The 21,704-nt window shown below is 38.3% G+C and overlaps 2 protein-coding genes across 2 annotated transcripts; both read left to right on the forward strand.

Annotated features, from left to right (window-relative positions):
- Positions 1-90: 90 nt before the first annotated feature.
- On the forward strand, positions 91-5,126 carry LOC140840931 (heat shock protein 90-5, chloroplastic-like). The gene is given in 21 exon segments (XM_073208077.1): positions 91-601; positions 894-967; positions 1,118-1,243; positions 1,320-1,413; positions 1,525-1,608; positions 1,725-1,868; positions 1,967-2,083; positions 2,185-2,229; positions 2,323-2,403; positions 2,501-2,605; positions 2,684-2,729; positions 2,732-2,823; positions 2,917-3,009; positions 3,098-3,175; positions 3,262-3,516; positions 3,667-3,769; positions 3,921-4,095; positions 4,206-4,236; positions 4,238-4,312; positions 4,489-4,578; positions 4,670-5,126. Coding segments are annotated over 21 exon segments (2,379 nt in total). The 5' UTR covers positions 91-337; the 3' UTR covers positions 4,877-5,126.
- A 423-nt stretch (positions 5,127-5,549) lies between these two features.
- On the forward strand, positions 5,550-21,702 carry LOC140840922 (DNA-directed RNA polymerase 1, mitochondrial-like). Its single transcript, XM_073208073.1, is given in 20 exon segments — positions 5,550-6,436; positions 6,438-6,590; positions 14,988-15,197; positions 15,278-15,405; positions 15,484-15,550; positions 15,741-15,799; positions 16,924-17,041; positions 17,227-17,340; positions 17,538-17,669; positions 17,753-18,169; positions 18,616-18,666; positions 19,052-19,122; positions 19,255-19,339; positions 19,448-19,600; positions 19,702-19,776; positions 20,030-20,119; positions 20,253-20,300; positions 20,398-20,512; positions 20,778-20,881; positions 21,018-21,702. Coding segments are annotated over 20 exon segments (2,928 nt in total). The 5' UTR covers positions 5,550-5,809; the 3' UTR covers positions 21,129-21,702.
- Positions 21,703-21,704: the final 2 nt, after the last annotated feature.

The following is a 21,704-nucleotide window of genomic DNA, read 5'->3' on the forward strand; positions in this document are numbered from 1 at the left end:
CTTTTGCGACCGTTACAAAAAAAAAAAAAAACATTTGCGTACTAATATAATCGGATACGTTGATGCTGAAATGGCAGGATTTATGCCTTACATTTCTCAATACACAAGCGTCCAAACTCCAAACCTACACTCATAGATCTTGGTTTTGGTTTTCCAATTCCAGAACCTTCCTGCCTTAGCCTTAAACCCTAGCTCGCATGGGTTTTTATATCACGGTCGCAACCTATTGATTCATTCATTTGGAAAGCGCAGCAAAAAGGCTTCATTTACATACAGATACCAGTTTTCTTTCCTGGGCTTTAGTTATTTGTTATTATATATTATATAAACTGAAACTATGGCGCCTGTGTTGAGCAGGAGTGTGACATCTCCTCCGGTGGCTGCACTGCCGTCTTTTTCTTTGAAGGGTAGTCGTAAAAGCAATTGTGGATTGAGAAGTGCTTTTTTCCCCCAGAGTGGATTAAGGCCCAGCTTTTCAAGACGTGGGTTAGAATGGAAACCGGTGAGGAAACATAGTGGAGTGGTGGTGAGATGTGAGGCTGCTGTGGCTGAAAAGGAGGCACCGGAGAGCACTGGAGAGACCCATGAATACCAGGCTGAGGTCGGTTTGTGCTTTTCGTTTGTTTTCTTTGAGTTTCATGACGTCCTCTGGGGATATGAGTATTTTAAGATTTACCTTTAATTCAAAATATTTCCAGAGTAGGAACAATAATTAATGGTAATTTTTGAATACTTTAGAGTTAGTGGAGGAGAGGTAAAGAACGAATCTTTTTATTGATTTGTAGATAATTATTTATTTATATTTAACTGGATAATTAGGTGTGGTTTTTCAGTAGGCTTAAAGTTGTATTTTATTGAGATTTACCATTTTCTTGCTATTGGAATTACCCTAGGTGAGTAGACTGCTGGATTTGATTGTTCACAGTCTGTACAGCCACAAGGAAGTGTTTCTTCGAGAGCTTGTAAGGTGAGAATATGTCGATGCCATGCCAATGTCTTTTTGCTCGCTGTTTTTTTGCACACCATTATTCTTGTCCTACATCGAGGAGGTTTTTTATTTGTGTAAGAGAGGGTTTGTACCAGGGCCTTGTTTGACCAACTTCAATTGTGTCCACAGTAATGCAAGTGATGCACTTGATAAGTTGAGGTTTTTAAGCGTCACAGAGCCTTCTTTGCTTGGTGATGCTGGCGAGCTTGAGATTCGTATCAAAACTGATCCAGATAATGGAACTATTACCATAACGTATGTGCTGTTTGTTGCTACATGGTCAGTCATTTAAATGGAATAAGTTTCTTAGTGAGTTGTTTCCTTCTTGTAGGGATACCGGTATTGGAATGACCAAAGAGGAGCTCATAGAGTGTCTTGGAACTATTGCTCAGAGTGGCACGTCTAGATTCTTGAAGGCTTTAAAGGTAATTAATCTCATTAGATACATCTCTATCTATCTTTTACTTTACCTACACAAACTACTTAGTATCATGGTCATTTGCTTGAAATTTAATATTTGAATTTATCCCGCATAGGAAAATAAGGAAGTCGGTGCAGATACGAGCTTGATTGGCCAGTTTGGAGTTGGATTCTATTCTGCATTTTTGGTTGCTGAAAAGGTGTTCTGTCTATATCATCTAATAATAATCAACACTTATATACTATATGTTACTCTTCATTCATATGTCCATGACATTCTGTGTCATTAATTGCCTTTTTCTTTCCTTTTTTCCAGGTCGTTGTGACAACAAAAAGCCCCAGATCTGATAAGCAATATATTTGGGAAGCTGTGGCTGATAGCAGCTCCTATGTAATTAGAGAGGAAACTGATCCCACGAAATCCCTGTCCCGAGGGACCCAAATCACACTTTACTTGAGGGTATGATCCTTGTATTTTATGCCAAACTTTTCTTCAAGCATATTATCACACTGTACTCCTTTTTATAATAACCAACAGTAGCTATTCTTTCCTCTCAGGAAGATGATAAGTATGAATATTCAGAGGCAACCAAGATCCAGAATTTGGTGAAGAATTACTCACAATTCGTTTCATTCCCTATCTATACATGGCAAGAAAAGTCAAGGACTGTTGAGGTAGGATTTTGGCGTCTGGTATTCTCTGTTTGTTGCATTGGCATGGTTGTGGATTTTAAGCTCAAGAATTGTACACTGATCAAGGGTTTTATATTTTGCAGGTGGATGAGGAGGAAGAGCCTAAAGAAGGAGATGAAAAAACAGAGGTAATGACCTTTTAGAAGCAACTTTTAACATGTAACTTCTCTATTTTGAGTAAATGAATTTTTCACATTTTCCTTCTCTTTTACTTCACTCAGGGAGAAAAAAAGCGGACCAAAAAGACTATAACTGAAAAATATTGGGACTGGGAATTAGCAAATGAAACAAAACCTATATGGGTGAGTTGAGCTGTTATTTCTAATGATGCATGATATGGCTCACACTTAGCAGCTATAAAACCTATGCTTTATGTAACTCAATTTGTTTACAACGTAGATGCGCAACCCAAAAGAGGTTGAAAAGGATCAGTATCAAGAATTTTACAAGAAGACATTTAATGAATTTTTGGATCCGCTTGTTCATACCCATTTCACTACAGAGGTACCCCTATATTTTATTGAATGGGATGGTAAAGTTCTTTTGCAATTTTCTTTTCTTTAGACTCCACAATCTCTGCAGGGTGAGGTGGAATTTAGGAGTGTTCTATATATTCCTGGAATGGCACCTCTAATAACGAAGATGTTATCAATCCCAAGACCAAAAATATCCGTCTGTATGTTAAACGTGTATTCATTTCAGATGATTTTGATGGTGAACTGGTAAGAGATTTCGGCCTTGAAATAATTACATATTTTCATGTTACTAGTGTGTTCTTACTTAATTTTTTTAATGGTTGATTTGACAAATTGCAGTTTCCAAGATACCTGAGTTTCGTGAAGGGTGTGGTGGACTCTGATGACCTTCCTCTCAATGTTTCAAGAGAGATCCTTCAGGAGAGCAGAATCGTAAGTGATTAATTTCTTTTACTCATCCTCTCCATATCAAGTTTGCAAAATGTTTTTTAATGTTGATTCTTGTTATTCAATTATTTAGGTAAGAATAATGAGAAAGAGGCTGGTGAGGAAAACGTTTGACATGATTCAGGATCTTTCTGAAAGTGATAACAAAGAGGTTGGTTTCTGACTTTCTGGTTATAAATACTTTTCCTCATCATGTTGATAACATTTTTGACATTGTGGTTGGTTCGCTGATCTTAGGATTATAAGAAATTCTGGGAGAATTTTGGTAAGTTTATGAAGTTGGGATGCATTGAAGACTCGGGTAATCACAAACGTTTGACACCATTATTGAGATTTTTCTCTTCCAAGAGTGAGGAAGAGCTAATAAGCTTGGATGATTATGTGGAGAACATGAGTGAAAACCAGAAAGCCATCTATTACTTGGCAACAGACAGTTTAAAAAGTGCCAAGACTGCACCTTTTGTTGAAAAATTGGTCCAGAAAGGCATTGAGGTATGCACTTCAACTTGGGCAACAGCTATCATAGTCTAGTTCTTGATAATGGCAGTGAGTCTTTATATTTTGATGACGTGTATATTCATTTACTTTTTCCTAATGAGTATTTCATGTTTGATGGTATATTATGTGGCACTTGATTGGCAGGTGCTTTATCTAATTGAGCCGATTGACGAGGTTGCGATCCAGAATCTACAGACATTCAAGGAAAAGAAATTTGTTGACATTAGCAAGGAAGATCTAGAGCTCGGTTAGAATGAGTTTTAAATCATAAAAAAAAAAAATTAAGAATAAATAAAAGACAGTTGTGTGGTCTTGGAAATTGTCTTTCTTGTTTATTTGGTACATGCTGGAAGGACCATGTTTTGTGCTTTTGAGCTGTGTAGTTTTATTAATGACAGGTGATGAAAATGAGGTGGAACAAAGAGAAACCAAGCAGGAGTATAATCTTCTGTGTGACTGGATAAAACAACAGCTAGGCGAAACAGTGGCTAAAGTGCAAGTCTCAAAGCGCTTAAGCTCATCACCATGTGTGCTTGTCTCCGGCAAGTTTGGGTGGTCAGCAAATATGGAAAGGCATGTGATATAGCAACAAAAACGATTGTTCTATCAAAAAATTGGACCTTTTTTCTTGTTTCTGTAATATTAAATTTCATTCTTTGTTTAATTTAATGTTCTTGAAATAGATTGATGCGAGCTCAGACACTTGGAGACACCTTCGAGCCTGGAATTCATGAGGGGAAGAAGAATATTGGAAATCAATCCTGATCACCCTATCATCAAAGATCTCAACGTATGATTACTGGCTTTTATTCACCATCGTTTAATCCTTTTGGCATTCATGTGTTAATCCCTTTCAGTTGAAGTAAAAATTAGAAGAGCATAGAAGTTGACTATATTGATGTTAGTCTTTCTACATGTAGCTCTAGATTACTATTATACCCAATTTATTATTTCCTTGATCTTCAGGCTGCGTGCAAGAATGCACCTGACAGCAGCGATGCAAAAAGGGCCATAGAGCTCCTATATGATACGGCACTTATTTCCAGTGGATTCACAGTAAGTACTTGAGATCTTTTGGCACTCTTTATCTTCTGGTGGCGATTCAGAGACATGGGTTTTTTAAAAAGTACTTTTGTCGATATGGCAGCCTGATAGTCCGGCTGAGCTTGGAAACAAGATTTACGAGATGATGGCCATGGCACTCGGAGGAAGGTGGGGTCGACAGGAGGATGATAGTGCTGAGGGCATTGAAGATGACATCTTAGGGGCTGATGCGGGCTCGTCTGGTGCTGTTGAGACAGAAGTGGTCGAGCCGTCTGAAGTTAGGACTGAGAATGATCCTTGGAATGATTGATTAAATTAGCTTTTAATTCATGCCTGTCGTACATTTTTCTCTCTTACGAGTGCTATAGATGAATAGAGTTTTGAGCAGGAGATTGGAAGCATAATATGTCAAGGGAAAAGGAAATTTGTAATGGACCAATGGTGAATTGGTGATACATTTTTTTAATGAAAAGTATGACTATAGTTGATGTATTATTCCAAACTTATGACCAAATTAGGGATTTTGCAATATCAGAGGAGTTTTGAGGTTTTTGAATTTAGTTTTGTTTGCTAACAATTTAAATTTTGAATGTATTTTATATGAAAATACTGTTAGTTTAAGAAAATAAAGCATTTGTCTACCAGGTTTCCCAATTCCAGTTAGTAAATTAGTTACTTGTTTTAGCAATTTCTTGTTCTTTTTGGCTATTTTATCCTTCTCCCCACAGCGGAAAATTCAATAATTTTTTAATTGGTATGAAAACCAACAAAACTATGTATTTGGGAGAAAGTATCATGTAATGATTTATTATTGCTCGGGCTCGTAGGTAGGGACGTAGGCTAGGAATTAGGGTTGCCATCGGGGTAGACCAGTCCCCAAGTCAGGACCAAACAAGCACGTTTGTGCTTCCACATTTTTTTTTTTAAAAAAGAAAAATTGGTTAAAAAACAAAGGGAAAAAAAAGGAAGGAGAGACTCAAATCAAACCAAATAAAATCAAAAAAAGAAAATAAAAATAAGAAGACCCAACATAGGTTTTTAGCAGGGTTTATGGCGGCCACCTCCCCTGTCTGATTCGTGTTCCTCTCCTCTCTCTCAGTACCATTTTTTTTGTTCTTCTTCTTTAATGCCATTGATAGATAGCCAAATTCATCTTCCTTTTCATGTTTCAGTATTTCTTTTACCCATTAATTATTTGAATTTCCTCGTCAATGTTTGTTAGTTTATTCAATTTTCACTCAACATGTGGAGAAATTTATCGAAACGATCTTACTTAAGAAAGTTTTCGATTTTATCTGAATCCCATTCTTCTTTAAAAACTGTTTGTGGTGTGATATCTCCCCAAGATTGTTTTTTTCTTGCAAATCCAATACCCCTTGTGTCAAATATTTGGAACCGTGAATTGGGCGTCTCTCAAGAATTGATTTTCTGGCGAAAGCCTGAATCAGGCTTCCCAAAACTTGCTATCTCGAGCGAAATGTTTAGATTTTGTAGAAACGCTAGGGGTTATGGCAGTGCTGCCGAGGCTTTAGCATCCACTTCTGAAGAAGATGTTGACGAAGTCCAAGAATTAATAGAAGAGATGAACATAGAAATCGACGTGAAGCGATCACATCAAAAACATCCAAAAATGGTGGGCGGAATGGGAGTAGGTAGGTATAATGCTCTTAGGCGGAGGCAAATAAAGATGGAGACTGAAGCATGGAAAGAGGCGGCTAAAGAATACCAAGAGCTTTTAGTGGACATGTGTGAGCAAAAATTGGCGCCTAATTTGCCCTACATCAAGTCATTGTTTTTAGGGTGGTTTGAGCCATTGAGGGATGCCATTGCTGCTGAGCAGGATTTGTGCAAGAATGGGAAGAGTCGATGGTGCGTATGCGCCTTATTTTGATCACTTGCCGGCAGGAATGATGGCAGTTATTACAATGCATAAGTTGATGGCATTGTTGATGACTGGAGGAGGGAATGGCAGTGCCAGAGTAGTGCAAGCTGCATGTCATATTGGCGAAGCCATTGAACATGAGGTTGGTTGGCGAAGTCACGCAGAAAATGGTTTAATATTTAACTTTACTTTTGTTCTCATGAAATTTGAATGATTCAATTTTTTAACAACTGCTTCTTATTTGTTGATTATCAAGCACTGATAATACTTGTTTTCTGTTTTAATTGTTTTAACTTGTGTATGGATTTTGGCTTTGTTCATCGAAACTGAAGCATACAAAAAATAGTCGGTCGTGTGCCTTAAAAAGTATGGCAGGGATCTAGCAAAAACATTTGCGTTTGCACCATCAGTAACAATTTGAACCACATTCTTTGCCTCAATTTGTTGCAGATATTTGTCGAACAAATCAAACAGTTTCGCACTTGTGTGATAATAGCTAGACCCATCTACAGATTCTATAAACACAGTCACTCTTGGATCATTTACCAAAAAAATAATCAATGTCCTATTTTCTTATTGGTCCATTCCTCTGCTATAAAAGCGCATCCATATTTAACATGGTCATCCATGTATTATTTCAATATCAATTTTGAATGTTCTAACTCATTTTTTAAGCATATAATTCTAACTTCATGATAAGTAAAAAGCTTCATTCCACAACCAAATTGTCAACAGTTTCAATAAATGGTCGAAAACTATCATAATTTACGACATTAAATGGAATACCTTCATCATACATCCATCTAGCGAATCTTTGCACCGCTTTCTCCCTCAGTTTCTTCTTATTTTCATCATACAACTTCATTGCCTTTGCATCTTTTTTCTTTCCTTGCGTTACAGTCTCATCAACATCTTGTCGGAGGTATAAATCTATTGGATCAGCTTGTTTTAGTTTCTCCCAAGAAAATCAGGTGCAAGATTAGAACGCTGACCAAATGAAGCTGATTTAGGTCGGTTCCTTTTTGTCGGTACATCTTCAACTTCCAAATATTCTTGTTGTTCTCCAACTTCATCAAAGTGAGAGATCACATCCATTTGATTTTTCAGTTCTTACTTTCTTGCCATATAAGAGCTGATTACTTATTTCACATGCTCTGGACATTTTGAGCAATTTTTCGTGTTCCTATTGCCTTCAAGAAGATATTACTTATGTTGATAAATCCCACCATTAATTGTTTTCTCACAAAAATTGTACTTCACTTTATTGATATTTTCTGGGTCTTCTAATGTTGCATTCCATGTTGGATCTTTTTGAAGGGCTTGTGATTCAGAATTTGACATTTTAATCGCCAAATATATGCTATATTCTATAATTTTGCTATAAATTGCTAAACACGAAGTATAAAATATAAAAATATATTGCTGAATTACATTATATTAAAGAATCCAATCATCCAGGAAACAATGAAAGTTGATATTGGTGGCTGAAGTTATGATTTTTGATGACATACACTTTCTCAATATGTTAATCACGTCATGAGGCTAGAAATTTACCTTAATTTTCGATAGCAGAGAGGGAGATGAATATTGCAGACGTAGAGAGACAGAGATGCACATACCAGAATTCGAGACAAAGAGAGATGCGGAGAGCCGTTGCAAGCCGCAGACAGAATTTGAGCGAGGCCTCGCAGACCAGAAAAAGTTTGAGACAGGAGAGAGACACGCAGAGCCAGAAAGAATTTGAGAGAGAGACGCGCATAAAAAATTTCAGCGATCCCGCAAGGGAGATGAACGTATGTGTGGAGCTTGCAGGGCTTTTTTAAACATTAAATAGGGATTGAGTTTGTTATTGGGCTTGATTTATTTTTTATCGTATATGTATATATGCCTCAAGCGCACAGGCGCACGCCTCCTGTTTAAAGTGTTGCGCCTGGGTTCAACGGTGCGCTTGGCTGCGCCTGGCGCTCGTCTTTATAACTATGCTTCGTATATCAAGTATACGTTATCAGAAACACACAGAAAAATTTGAAAATGCTCTCTTCCCCCTTTAGCTGTTGCAATCTCGTTCCAGGTCCTTCACCGATCTCCGCTCGTCGCCCTTCTTTTTCCGATGTATTGCCATAATTTCCGGTAGTCTTCTCCGGCCGTCCGCCGATCTATCGTCAGACAGGCGTTTTCATTTTAAAAATCGACCCGTCAACCTCGGGTCGCGATTATGTTTAACATCGGCAGAAATTTCAGGGATGGACTTGTCACATTACGGTCTCATATCGGGGACGAGACGATTAGGATCGATTTTAAATTATTTACCTTGAGATTGAGCTCGGACGGTAGATCCATTTGGTGGTCAGAAAAAACAAGGAATGCTTGCTATATGCTGGATTTTCAGCGCGAAGAGGCACGGTGGATTAACTCTGTTTTCGGTGAGTATATTTACTCCAAGCAAGCAGGTTCGTCCTTTCGCCGCCTCAGAGGAAGGAATGCGGTTTTCATAATCCAGCGTTTTGAAAACAAGCGCGGGAGATTCATTGAACTGTCTAAGTTCAACAAGCAAGGGAAAAAGCTCACCACTATTGTACCAAGTGGCGTTAATGCAAGTGGGTGGATTAGAGTGTCGAAGGCCATGGATAAGCTGCTTATGGGAGACTTTCAGAGGGTGTTTACTCGGCAATTACCCGTTCCAGATAAATATCAAAACAACACCTGCAATAATTATCAAAAGATGGGTTTGGGGGACAGGGATTGCAAGGTAGATCTTAGGGCAGATGTGGACGAAAGTAGAGAGCAGCGAGGTCACAAGAATTGGAACGAAGCCATCATCATTACCAGAGACAAAGTAACATCTAAGTGGAGTCTTGTTGAAGAGGTTCTCCGGAAGGCTACGACCAGAAACATTAAGCTATATCCTTTTTCAAGCCAATAAAGCGTTATGGTGGCCATTTAATGCGGAAGAGTACATGTACTTTATCAATTTGAAGAGAGGGTACTTCGAATCAAGAGTGCAGTTGGAATTTAATCAGTGGTCCAAAGATATTAATACATTGGACTCGGTGGAGAATTGTTGCAATAGCTGGATTTGGATAAGAGGTTTACCTTGGGACCTATGGTCGCCAAATACGTTTAAAATTATTGGGGAGCGTTGTGGGGGACTGTTGGCCATTAGCCCGGATACATTACATTTCCGAATGATCGGAGCAGCGATGATCAAGGTGAAGGGAAATGAAGGTGGTTTTATTCCGACTAGGATGGTCATTCCTTTGGTAGGTGGACCTACAGAGATCAGAATTAGGGTCGAAACTTTTGACTCAAAGGGTTATGAAGAGTATGAAAAGCAGACATATGCTCAAGTAGTGGTGAATGGAAAAAAGATATTGGCGGGTTGGGGTAATAATAACATCTACAACACTCTTGCAAGGAATGAAGATGGAGAAACGAATCAATACAAAGGAAAATCAATTATGAGGGAACCACAGTTGCAAGTCATGAACGGTGCGGAATCAAGTCAAATTTTCGGTCCAAAGAGTGGGAAAGGCAGCTTACATGAAACTCAGGGGCAATTGTTCTCGAAAGGCACAGGAAGTAAGCAAGTAACAGAATCCGTTACAGCTGATCGGAAGTGCGAAGGAAAGGTGTAGAAAATACTAAGGAATGTTGATCCTAAAGATGTAACAAAGTTTATAACATCCTCTATTGGATCCACAAACAAATAACATTCTGTGGATGTGGACAAACGGCCCGGAGCTCAATTGCTTAACACCACACCGGATCAGTTCTGGAAGACATACCGCCGTAAAAGAACTTCAATTGAATTTGACGGTATTGTATCACAGGTTGTTCCGGACAGCCTGACTCAGAAAATTCATAGTACGGATTTGTGCAACAAAGACGACGGAGAGTACAGGGGTGAATTTGAGGACATGGAATTTGAAGACTCTCAAGACGACTTGTTAGAAGAGGAGCATGACTCCAGCGACGCAAAAAGTGTTGGGTATACCAGTTCTGACAAAAATGATTCTTTCGAAGACGCTGCGGCAGATTTGGATGACTTGTTCTCAACTCCAAAGTCTACGAGGTGCATTCCTAATGAAGTATAGGTGGAAGATTTCGTTGCAGGACTGGACGCGTTGCACAAAAATCCAGATGGTTCAAATAACAACGCAGACGATGGTTTACGAGACATTGAAAGATCTTTTGTGGGACAGGTACTGCATGGTAAGCATTCATCACTTCCATATCATTATGTTTCGTTAAATTCCATTTTGTCATCCCCTTTCAGTGTCTTGGGTGAGGATAGAGGTTTTGTAGGGAGTGGGGTAGGAAAAGTTGTTGAAAAGCCCTGTAACATCAAAGAATTATCAGCGCCGAAAGTGGGGGAGGACATTGAAGGTTCAGTAGCACAAAATGAAGGGGTGGGTTTAACTGAAAAAGGTGGTGATACAGAAAAACCACAGAAAAGTCGATTGAAGAGAGAGTTGATCAGACTTCAATGCGGAATAAGTTATGAAAGAGGAACCACTTCGAGGGGTCCGAAAGGTTTTAGATGAAGATTTTCTCTTGGAATATTAGAGGAGGGGGGGCGTTGAGGAGAAGACAACTTGTTCGATCAGTAATTCAAAAGGAAAGGCCGGATATTGTGATTCTTGTGGAGACAAAACGTGAAAAAATAGACAATAAATTCGTGGGCAGTGTTTGGAGATCAAGATTTGTTGACTGGGTTTGCTTGCCTTCGGCAGGTAGGTCGGGAGGTATTCTTGTTATGTGGGATCCTAGATTAGTGTCGGTCCACAACAACCTGATTGGGGAATTCTCGGTTTCAATTGAGATTTCGAAGGCTGATGAAATAAGATGGTGGTTTTCCGCCATATATGGGCCTGTAAAGCCGAGGTTACGAGAAATGTTTTGGGATGAATTAGCGGGGTTGAGAGTAATTTGTGGAGATCTTTGGTGTCTCGGAGGTGACTTCAATGTGGTGCGGAATTTGGGAGAAAAATTGAATAGCAATTCAGTGACCACAAGCATGTCATGTTTCGATTCTTTGTTAGAGGAGTTGGAGCTTGTTGACCCACCGCTGCTCAATGCCAAATTCACATGGTCCAACTTCAGATCTACACCAATTTGTAGTAGGTTGGACAGATTTCTATTTTCCAAAGGTTGGAGGCAAATATTTCCTAATCTCAGACACACGGTGCTCCCAAGACTCACCTCGGATCATTGCCCGATCTTGCTAGACACATCTAATCGTCGATGGGGTCCAGCACCTTTCAGATTCGAAAATGCATGGCTGTCGCATCGACAATTCACACAATTAGTTAAGCTGTGGTGGAACAAAGAGGGCGTTCAGGGGTGGGAAGGATATAAATTCATGCAAAAGCTGAAATTGTTGAAAAAAGAAGTCTCCGAATGGAATATGACAGTGTTTGGAGATGCCCGGGTAAAAAGCAAAGAGTTGACCTACAAGATTGATCAACTGGATGGGCTTGAGGCAGCTGGAAATTGGTCAGAGGAGTTGAATGATGAGAGGAGGCTGGTTAAATGTGAGCTGGAAAAGGCATCATTTACAAGTTTTCAGATTAATAACCAAAAAGCAAGAACTAAATGGTTACAACAAGGAGACCAAAATACGAAGTTCTTCCATGCAGTGTTGAATAACAGAAGGAGCAGAGCACTGATTGAGAGAGTGGAAGTGGAAGATGGCAGCATTCTTACAGATGAAAAACAGATTGTGAATGAAATTGTAAGCTTTTATAAGAAATTGTTCAAGAAGGATGAAGGGGAAGGGGGGTTGGCAAGTGACTTGGAGTTGGGTATTGAGGGTCTGGATTGGAAACCGATTACGAGAGTAGAAGCTGATGAGTTGGAAATTAGTTTTGAGGAGAATGAGATTAAAGAGGCATTGTTCAGTTGCGATGGATCAAAAGCACCAGGGCCAGATGGATTCACTTTGGAATTTTTCCAGAAAAATTGGGACACGGTGAGATTGGATGTGTTAAAGGTGTTTGCGGAGTTCTTTGAAACGGGGGTGGTGAATGGAATCACAAATGAGACTTATATATGTCTCATTCCTAAGAAAAATGATGCTACGAAGATTAAGGACTTCCGACCTATAAGCTTGGTTACAAGTTTGTACAAAATTTTGGCAAAGGTTTTGGTTCACAGATTGAAAAAGGTTGTGGCTAACACCATTGCGGAAAATTAGTGTGCTTTTATCAAAGGAAGGCAGATACTCGATTGTTGTCTCATTGCGAACGAAATGGTGGATGAATACCGTAAAAAGAAAAAGAGGGGTTGGGTGCTAAAAGTTGATTTAGAAAAAGCGTATGATAATGTAGATTGGCAATTCTTGGACTATGCTCTACTACAAAAGGGATTTGGTGTGAGGTGGAGGAGGTGGATTAGAGGATGTATCTCTAATGTCTCCTTCTCAATATTTGTGAATAGGAGAACGTGTGGGAAAATCAGAGGGGAAAAAGGGCTTAGACAAGGCGATCCATTATCACCTTTTCTATTCAATATTGTGGCCGATGTGTTGGGAAGGATGGTGGATAAGGCTAGGGAGGATAAAGAGGTTAAAGGCTTCCATATTGGAAAGGATAAGCTGGAAATTACTCATTTACAGTTGGCAGACAATACTCTGTTCTTTTTGGATTCGGATAATGATGTGACGAAGATAATAAACATACTCAAAACTTTTTCTATGAAATCAGGGCTGAAAATAAACATGGGTAAGAGTGTCGTGCTTGGTCTGAATTTTGTGGATGAAGAGGTGGCGGAAGTGGCTGCATCATTCGGAGGGATGCAGGGTTCATGGCCCATTAAGTATTTAGGTCTGCCGTTGGGGGGAAATCCGAACAAGTTGGAATTTTGGGAGCCCGTGACTTCGAAGATGGCTAAGAAATTAGTAAGCTGGAAAAAAGCTTTTCTATCCAGAGGTGGTCGCCTTATTTTGATACACTCGGTTCTTTGCGCCATGCCATTTTATTTTATGTCCCTCTTTAAAGTCCCGAAACAAGTTGCGGCACATATGGAAAGGTTGATGAGGAACTTCCTGTGGGATGGTGATGAAGGAGATTCACATTGTCATGTGATAGGTTGGAAGCAAGTGTGCAAACCAAAAGAAAAGGGAGGATTGGGTTTGGGGAATATCGATCTTAGAAATAAGGCTCTTCTTGGAAAATGGTGGTGGAGAAGTTCGCTAGAGGAGGAGTCGTTGTGGAAAAATGTGATCAGAAGCAAATACGGATTACAGGATAACGGGTGGGACCTGGGATTGGCGGAGAGAACAACGTTCAAGAGTCCTTGGAAATTCATTTCTAGGTCTTACCGGGCTTTTCATCAACTTATTAGAGTATTGCCTAATCAGGGTAATATCATTAGATTTTGGGAGGATGTTTGGGAGGGAGGGGAGTCATTCAAACTGAGATTTCCATCATTGTTTCGTATTTGTACCTCAATTAATAAGCCTATCAGCCATTATATTCAAATCGCAAATACTGGGGTTGTGTCTTCTTATACTTGGGATGTGAGGTTTAGGAGAGATTTTAATGATGAAGAGTTACAAGAGTTCACAAGTTTGTTAGGTGTCTTAGATGGAGTCACGTTGCGGTTGGGTCTGGGGGATCGTAGGGTATGGTTGGGGGATTCCTCGGGGTTGTTCTCTGTCAAATCTTTCTATAACTCTTTCTTCCCAGATTCTGCTTTTCAAACATTCGATTGCTTCAAAACCATTTGGAAAGTTAATGTCCCACAAAAGATCAAGATTTTCTCGTGGATCGTTGCTCTGGGGAAGTTGCCTTCTTGTGACAACGTGCAGAAAAGATGGGGGAGTTGCACTCTACTGCCTCAATGGTGCTGTTTATGTCGGCAAGATGAAGAAAACCAGGACCATTTACTGCTGCACTGCCCATTTGCTCGCTGCATTTGGATAAAAGTTCAGAGGGAAATGGGAATTCAATGGGCATTTCCTAACTTTGCTAGAGACCTGTTACAGGATGATTATGATTGTCCATTACCATCTTCACTTAATGATTTCTGGGCTATGATTGTTCACTGCGTATTTTGGTCATTATGGCTCGAGAGGAACAGGAGAATTTTTGAAGATCATCACGAAACGACAGACCAGGTTTGGGATAAAGTAAAATTCAGGATGGCAATATGGACAACCAGATTGAGAGAATTTAGTCATCTATGTATAAGTGATTTGGTTCGAGATTGGAAGTTTGTATTGCAATATCATTAGTGTCAAGCTCATTTGTATTAGGTTAAGTCTGTAGAGCAGTTAGCTCATTGAGGATTTCTTATCCTCATTTTATTGTAACTCAGTCATATTATTCTAATACAATAGTTTTTTATCAAAAAAAAATATCAAGTATACGTTATCATATGTGTTAGTTTTTTTAAAAAAAATCATTTAGCCCTGATTATGCTTAAGCCGGATTATCTATCATCAAATTCTACTTTATATATGAAAATGGAAGAATATTTTTTTTATCCTCTATGCTTATGTTTAAGTGTTCAATAATCACTATTTTTTGTTGATCAGGCCAGGATACAAAGGTTTTTAGAGAGTTCCAAGAGAAAAAATGCACTAAATAGAATTTCTGGTGAAGAGCCTGATAATGCGGTAAATGAACAAGTGAAACTTAGAAAAAAGGTTACAATGTTGATGAAGAAACAGAGACTGCAGCAAGTTAGAAAAATTGTGAAGCAACAAGATGATTTTAAGCCCTGGGGCCAGGATAATCATGTAAAGGTAGCTGAGATACCAACAGGTCGACTTCTACATGTTGCTTGGAAGTTGAATTGGTCATGCAGTAATGATTTATTTTACAGGTTGGCTGCCGTTTGATTCAGATATTGATGGACACAGCCTACGTTCAACCTCCGGTTGATCAATTTGGAGATGGACCTCCTGACATTCGACCTGCATTTGTGCACACTCTCAGATCTGTAGAAACACTGTGAGTAAAAGAATTTGTTCTCGCTCAGGAGGTACAAATTGCCCACTTTGAATGACACTAACTGGTTATGCTTTATAGGAAAGGACTTAGGAGATATGGGGTGATTGAGTGTGACCCGCTAGTTCGCAAAGGCCTGGAGAAAACTGTAATTACAACTATTGACTCCTTCCATATTTTATATTTCTTCCAATATAATCTGCTTTGAATTTGTTACAACTCGGAACTTTTTCCAGAGGAACCCATATTTCTCTCGTTCTCTTTTTATGAATTTATAGATCACACACTTATAATTTTGATAGCCACATAATTATCTAGTTTTCATTTATTTTATGCAGGCGAGGCACATGGTGATTCCATATATGCCGATGCTGGTTCCTCCATTGAATTGGACGGGGTGTGATATTCTTTCATTTTTTTCATTAGTTTTTATTTTTTTATTTAGAATTATACATAAAAGTGTTTCTCCCTTTTTTTTGTGTTTGTTTTTTCCATGAAAGATTGGGGATGTCAAGATCACAGAAAAAGACCGACTCCGAGAGTCGGAGTTTATAAATTAAAGCAAGTAGACTAGAGCATTGAGTAGGCCCTCTAATGGAGATGATAGACAATATAATCAATAAGTCGTTATCTTGGTTTAGCTCATCTTTTATTTTAGCTTTAAATATATATTCTCAATACCTTCAATAGTATTTTGCATGCTACTTGATTTTTTTTAAAAAAATTAAACGACTTTATAAACTTGTTTATGCCCTTTTCTTTTCTTTTCTTTTTTTTGTATATGTCGTTAAACTCGCGGGAATGCAGCTCTTATGTACCGACTTTTGTGTTCTGGGGTATGATCTTTTGTCCCCTTGTATCAAGGATGATAAACAAAAACCAGGCAAGAAAAAATATGCACTTCTTTGCAAATATAATATAAATTACCGATTTAACATCAGCAGAGTTTGCTTGTGGCAATACCTAGCTATATTCTTGTAGAATAAAAATATGAACTTGTTATAACCCAATGTACATGAATATAGATACTATTTATCTAGATTCTTTCCGCCTTCCACTCTTTATAAGTATAAAATTGCAAATTTAACATCAGCGGATGTTTGCTTTGTGGCAATACCTAGCTATATTCTTGTAGAATAAAAATATGAATGTGTTATAGCTCATTGTACATGAATGTATTTATCTAGATTCTTTCTGCCTTCCACTCTTTGGGGCCATAACCGGTCTAAATTTTATGTTGTGACTTGAGCTATAACTTCATTTACCTAGAACATCTCTTTAATAATCTCGTTATAACATTTTAACTGCATTTTCATGTCACAATTTTCATTTAGGAGTAATATGTGCTGTGAATCCTGGATGGTTTTCATTAAAGATGCTACTTGCATGTTTTTTTTATTAATCTGCTGTAGGGCTCTGTATTGCAGAAAGCCAGAAACCATCTGCTTCTAATATTAGCATAATTGTCTTTGTTTGGACCTTACTACATCTAGGTTGATTAAGTCGGTAAAATATTGATAGGTATGAGAGAGGAGCTTATTTGTTTCTGCCGTCATATATCATGCGCACCCATGGAGCAAAACAACAACGTGATGTTATTAAACGAACTCCAAAACAGCAGTTAGAGCCTATTTTCCAGGTTTGGTACACTTGGCTTCCCAATTCAATATTTTGCTACTACTATGATTTTTTTTTAAAAAAATCTGTTTGGAAGATCAGCTTACCTGTTTTGCTACATAATTTTCGATTATATTGAATTTATATTTATGTGTTGCTGTCTTCTGCCACCATGTTGTTTTTACTAATTTTTTGTTGCTTACATAGGCGCTTAATACACTTGGCTCTACCAAATGGAAGGTGAATAAAAGAATACTAAGTGTTATTGACAGAATCTGGGCTAATGGAGGCCGGCTTGCTGACTTGGTTGACCGTGAAGATGTGAGTAACCTTAAATATAACTCTCATTGACTCCAATCTTTCATGTCTTTTTTGGATCTTCTTTCATTTTGTTCATGTTATCGTCTTTAAACATATCACTTGTTCTAGTATCATCTTTAAACATATCACAAGGTCAACAACAATAAATTTCTCATGCTTAATTTCTTTTATTTCACTACAAATTAACGTCCATTCAGGTTCCTTTGCCAGAGGAACCAGATGCAGAAAATGAGGCAGCGATGAAGAAGTGGAAGTGGAAAGTTAAAGCTGTGAAAAAAGAGAACAGAGAAAAGCATTCACAGAGATGTGACATAGAACTTAAACTTGCTGTAAGAAGCTTCCTTTTACATTTCCATTGGCTTTTGAAATGTTTTAATGGAGTATAAACTAATTTTGTCATTTGATAGAACAGGTGGCTAGAAAAATGAAGGACGAAGATGGATTTTACTATCCTCACAATTTAGATTTCCGAGGGCGTGCATATCCCATGCATCCATACCTGAATCATCTCGGCTCTGATTTATGCCGAGGAATTTTAGAATTTGCAGAAGGACGCCCACTTGGAAAGTCGGGGATACGCTGGTTAAAAGTACATTTAGCTAATTTATATGGAGGTGGAGTCGACAAATTATCTTATGATGGCCGAATATCTTTTGCCGAAAACCATATGGAGGATATTTTTGATTCTGCAGACCGGCCTCTTGAAGGGAAGCGCTGGTGGTTAGGCGCGGAGGATCCTTTTCAATGTTTAGCTACATGCATGAACATATCTGAAGCATTAAGAAGTCCATACCCTGAGACTACTGTATCTCATATGCCTGTCCACCAGGTAACGATTTGAATTAAAGATTTGATCATCTTACCCGTGCCATAAATGTGTTGAGCAAGGGTGTATCCTATAGCCTGGCTTGTTTAATTTTTTTTTTCTACCCATTATTTATGTTCCTTTACTCATGTGAGGTTTTGGTTGTGAGGAGCGAAGTCAAACTTTATGAGTGGAAATGCAAGCAATATGATACATATTCCTCATGTGCTTTGAGCAGTTTATTTAATTTCAACTATATCTACTATCTCGCTGAAGAATTTAGTTCACTTTATTCTTAATAGCTTGGTGTTGTACCACAATTCTGCTCGGAAATTTTATTTTAGGCCATTTATTGGAAAATTTGAGCATCATTATTATCAAGATATTTATTTTAGTATGCTTGTTTGTGTTATAAATGTTAATTAATAATTGAACTGATTGTTGATACTTTGTTTCTAATTTTTCTCAAGGATGGTTCATGTAATGGTTTGCAACATTATGCTGCCCTTGGAAGAGACAAGGTGATGTACCTCATCACATATTTATCCTTCATTGTTTCAGTGTATATTGCGGCTGCTGATCTTATATATAATTGGTGGCACTCCTTGCCTATTCCCCATCACCCCTATATTTATGGGCGATCGCCAACATATAAATAGATGGTATGAAGCTGACAGATCTAAATAGCAGGACAGCTTGCTTTCAACAAATTTGTTTTAGGCCTCTGGATTCATTGAACTTGATTTTATTTTAGGGATTATGATTCTATCCCTTGGATTTGGAAATTGGAACCATCATTTTTTATCCTAAGTTTGATAGGTGCTGTTAGGATTAGTGGATTACATTTGAAAGGATAACAATAACAGTTGTTTCATAATTATGTTGCACAATATTATCTATGTTCAGTTGGGAGCAGCAGCTGTCAATCTTGTTGCCGGAGGTAAGCCTGCCGACGTTTACTCTGGAATTGCTGCCAGGTGAGGAGTAGTATCAATATTATTCATTTTCTCTCTATGATAATATAACCCCATGTCACCTATCTATCTTACCCGGCAATGCACCATTGAAAAGGATATTGATGAATTTCTTTCTAATAAAAAAAATTGTAGAGTACTTGATATTATGAAGAGGGATGCAGCAAAAGACCCTGCAACTGATCCAAACGTTAAGCGTGCAAGTCTGTTAATCAACCAGGTTCCATGTTGCTTTATCAAGTTCTTGTTCTATGCTTTTGTTCCTGTAGTCTTTTAGTCATGATATATCTGTTATCATATGCTTTTAAATAAAATATATACGTTACAGGTGGATAGAAAGTTAGTCAAGCAAACAGTAATGACATCAGTATATGGCGTCACTTATATTGGTGCACGTGAACAAATCAAGAGGAGGTTAAAGGAGCGAGGTGCTATTGAGGATGATACAGAATTATTTGCGGCAGCTTGCTATGCTGCAAAAGTCAGTCAATACTGCTAAGATTTACAAATAAAATAGCGATTATGACACTGGTCTTCAATATGGCACAGCCAGCTATGTTCTGACATCCTTTGAATTTTCAGACAACTTTGACCGCCTTAGGAGAAATGTTTGAGGCGGCACGAAGCATAATGAGTTGGCTGGGAGACTGTGCCAAGGTTCATTTGATGTTTTTTTAAAGCATTCATTTTATTTAGTAAAAACATTTTCACATTAAGCTACACCCTGAGATATTTTATATTCAAGAAATGATATGATTATTTTGACATGTGTACTCGGAAAAAAGGCTTAGTAAAGCACTAGACAATAGTCTCAACTACTATTGATTACTTTTTCCTACATAATAAAGACTCATCTTTATTACTGATTAAAAAAATTGTGTTTCATGTCTTGCCTCATCTGATTTTTCAGATTATAGCGATGGAGAATGAACCAGTGCGTTGGACAACACCACTTGGGCTCCCTGTTGTGCAGCCTTACCGCAAATTAGGAAAGCACCTGGTAGGTTCACATACATTTTTATTTGTTGCAGCTCTTATTTCAACACCATCAGCAACTAAATGTAACGTGATCATGCCGAAAACACATGTTTTTCTCATATTCGTCATCAAAAATTTCTTCTTATATTGTGCAGATTAAGACTTCTCTTCAGGTTCTTACATTGCAACGTGAAACCGACTCGGTAGGTTCCACATGTTCCCTGTTGTTTCCAATCGAGAAACATGTGCTAGTGTAAAAGCGTTCTGATTTGCATGCTATATTTTTCATGATTATCAAAGGTGTTGACTAAGCGACAGAGAACAGCTTTCCCTCCAAATTTCGTGCACTCTCTTGACGGTTCCCATATGATGATGACTGCCATTGCCTGTTCAGAAGCGGGCTTAAACTTCGCAGGTTCTTGAAAATATTTCCCATTACCGTATTATCTAATTTCTGGCGGTGTTTGTTTCTCTGTGCAATAACAAGCAGGGACGGAGTTGGGGGCAAAAAATGTATCAAAAATTTTAGGGGGGCAAGTGAAAATTTTATGAGGAGGAAAGTGAAGCAAAATAATTAGATGTAGCACCCTACTCTATAAAATTAAAAAATCGAGGGTGGCCCTTTGGCTCTGTCTCTGATTACAAGAATGTCAATAACTTTGACCCTGATTTGATCCCAGGAGTGCATGATTCATACTGGACGCATGCATGTGATGTGGATAAAATTAGCGAGATTCTCAGGGAGAAGTTCGTTGAACTCTACGAGGCACCAATTTTGGAAAATGTAAGCCTTTTTTCCATTGTCCTATCTATGTAATTCGTATCATCAGTTGTCTCTTGTCAGTGGCCTTCACGTTATTGTTCAAAGATTTATTTTGAGACCACCCCTAGCTTATATGAAGTCCGTTCTTTCTTTTCAGTTGTTGCAGGATTTTCAACGTTCTTTTCCAAATTTAAACTTCCCTCCTTTACCCGAACGGGGAGATTTTGACCTCAGGGAAGTCCTGGAGTCGACCTATTTTTTCAACTAGGAATTAATAAGTTGCTGCTTAGACTACCGCCTCACCATATGAAGAGCCTCAATCGATCATCATCTGGGTAGAACTGCGGCCAGGACTGGCTCTCCTGCTTTTGTACATATTTAGCTCGAAAAGAACTGGAAATCGAGCCACCTCATTTTCCTCCAAAGACTTGTAGGATAGCCAAATCTCATGTCACAAAGGTTCCAAGAACACATGATTGTTCAAGCTACCTGGATTAATGTGTTAGCACCAATCAAAAGGTTTCTCATACAAATATACGGTGGCTAAAAGATGGTGAAATGGAAGCACTGTTCTATATGCGAGAATTGTCGACCAAAGTTGGACAAATATACCTGTGATTGTTTGAATTTTGGAGTCAATGGGAAGGTGCAATTTTTTATTTTTGTATTTCAATACTATTTCGAACCAGTAGCTGTGGTCTGATGTTTGTTGTATGATTCAATGTAGAATATACTTGGTTCTTCATTTTTTCTTTTGCCGCTATTTTTTTTTCAAGGCATTGTATTAATAAAAGATAGATTCCGAGGAACCGCTTCAAGTGAGGGGAAAAAAGATTGGTTTCCG

Source organism: Primulina eburnea, chromosome 1 (assembly GCF_022965805.1).
Source record: "Primulina eburnea isolate SZY01 chromosome 1, ASM2296580v1, whole genome shotgun sequence".
NCBI lineage: Eukaryota > Viridiplantae > Streptophyta > Magnoliopsida > Lamiales > Gesneriaceae > Primulina > Primulina eburnea.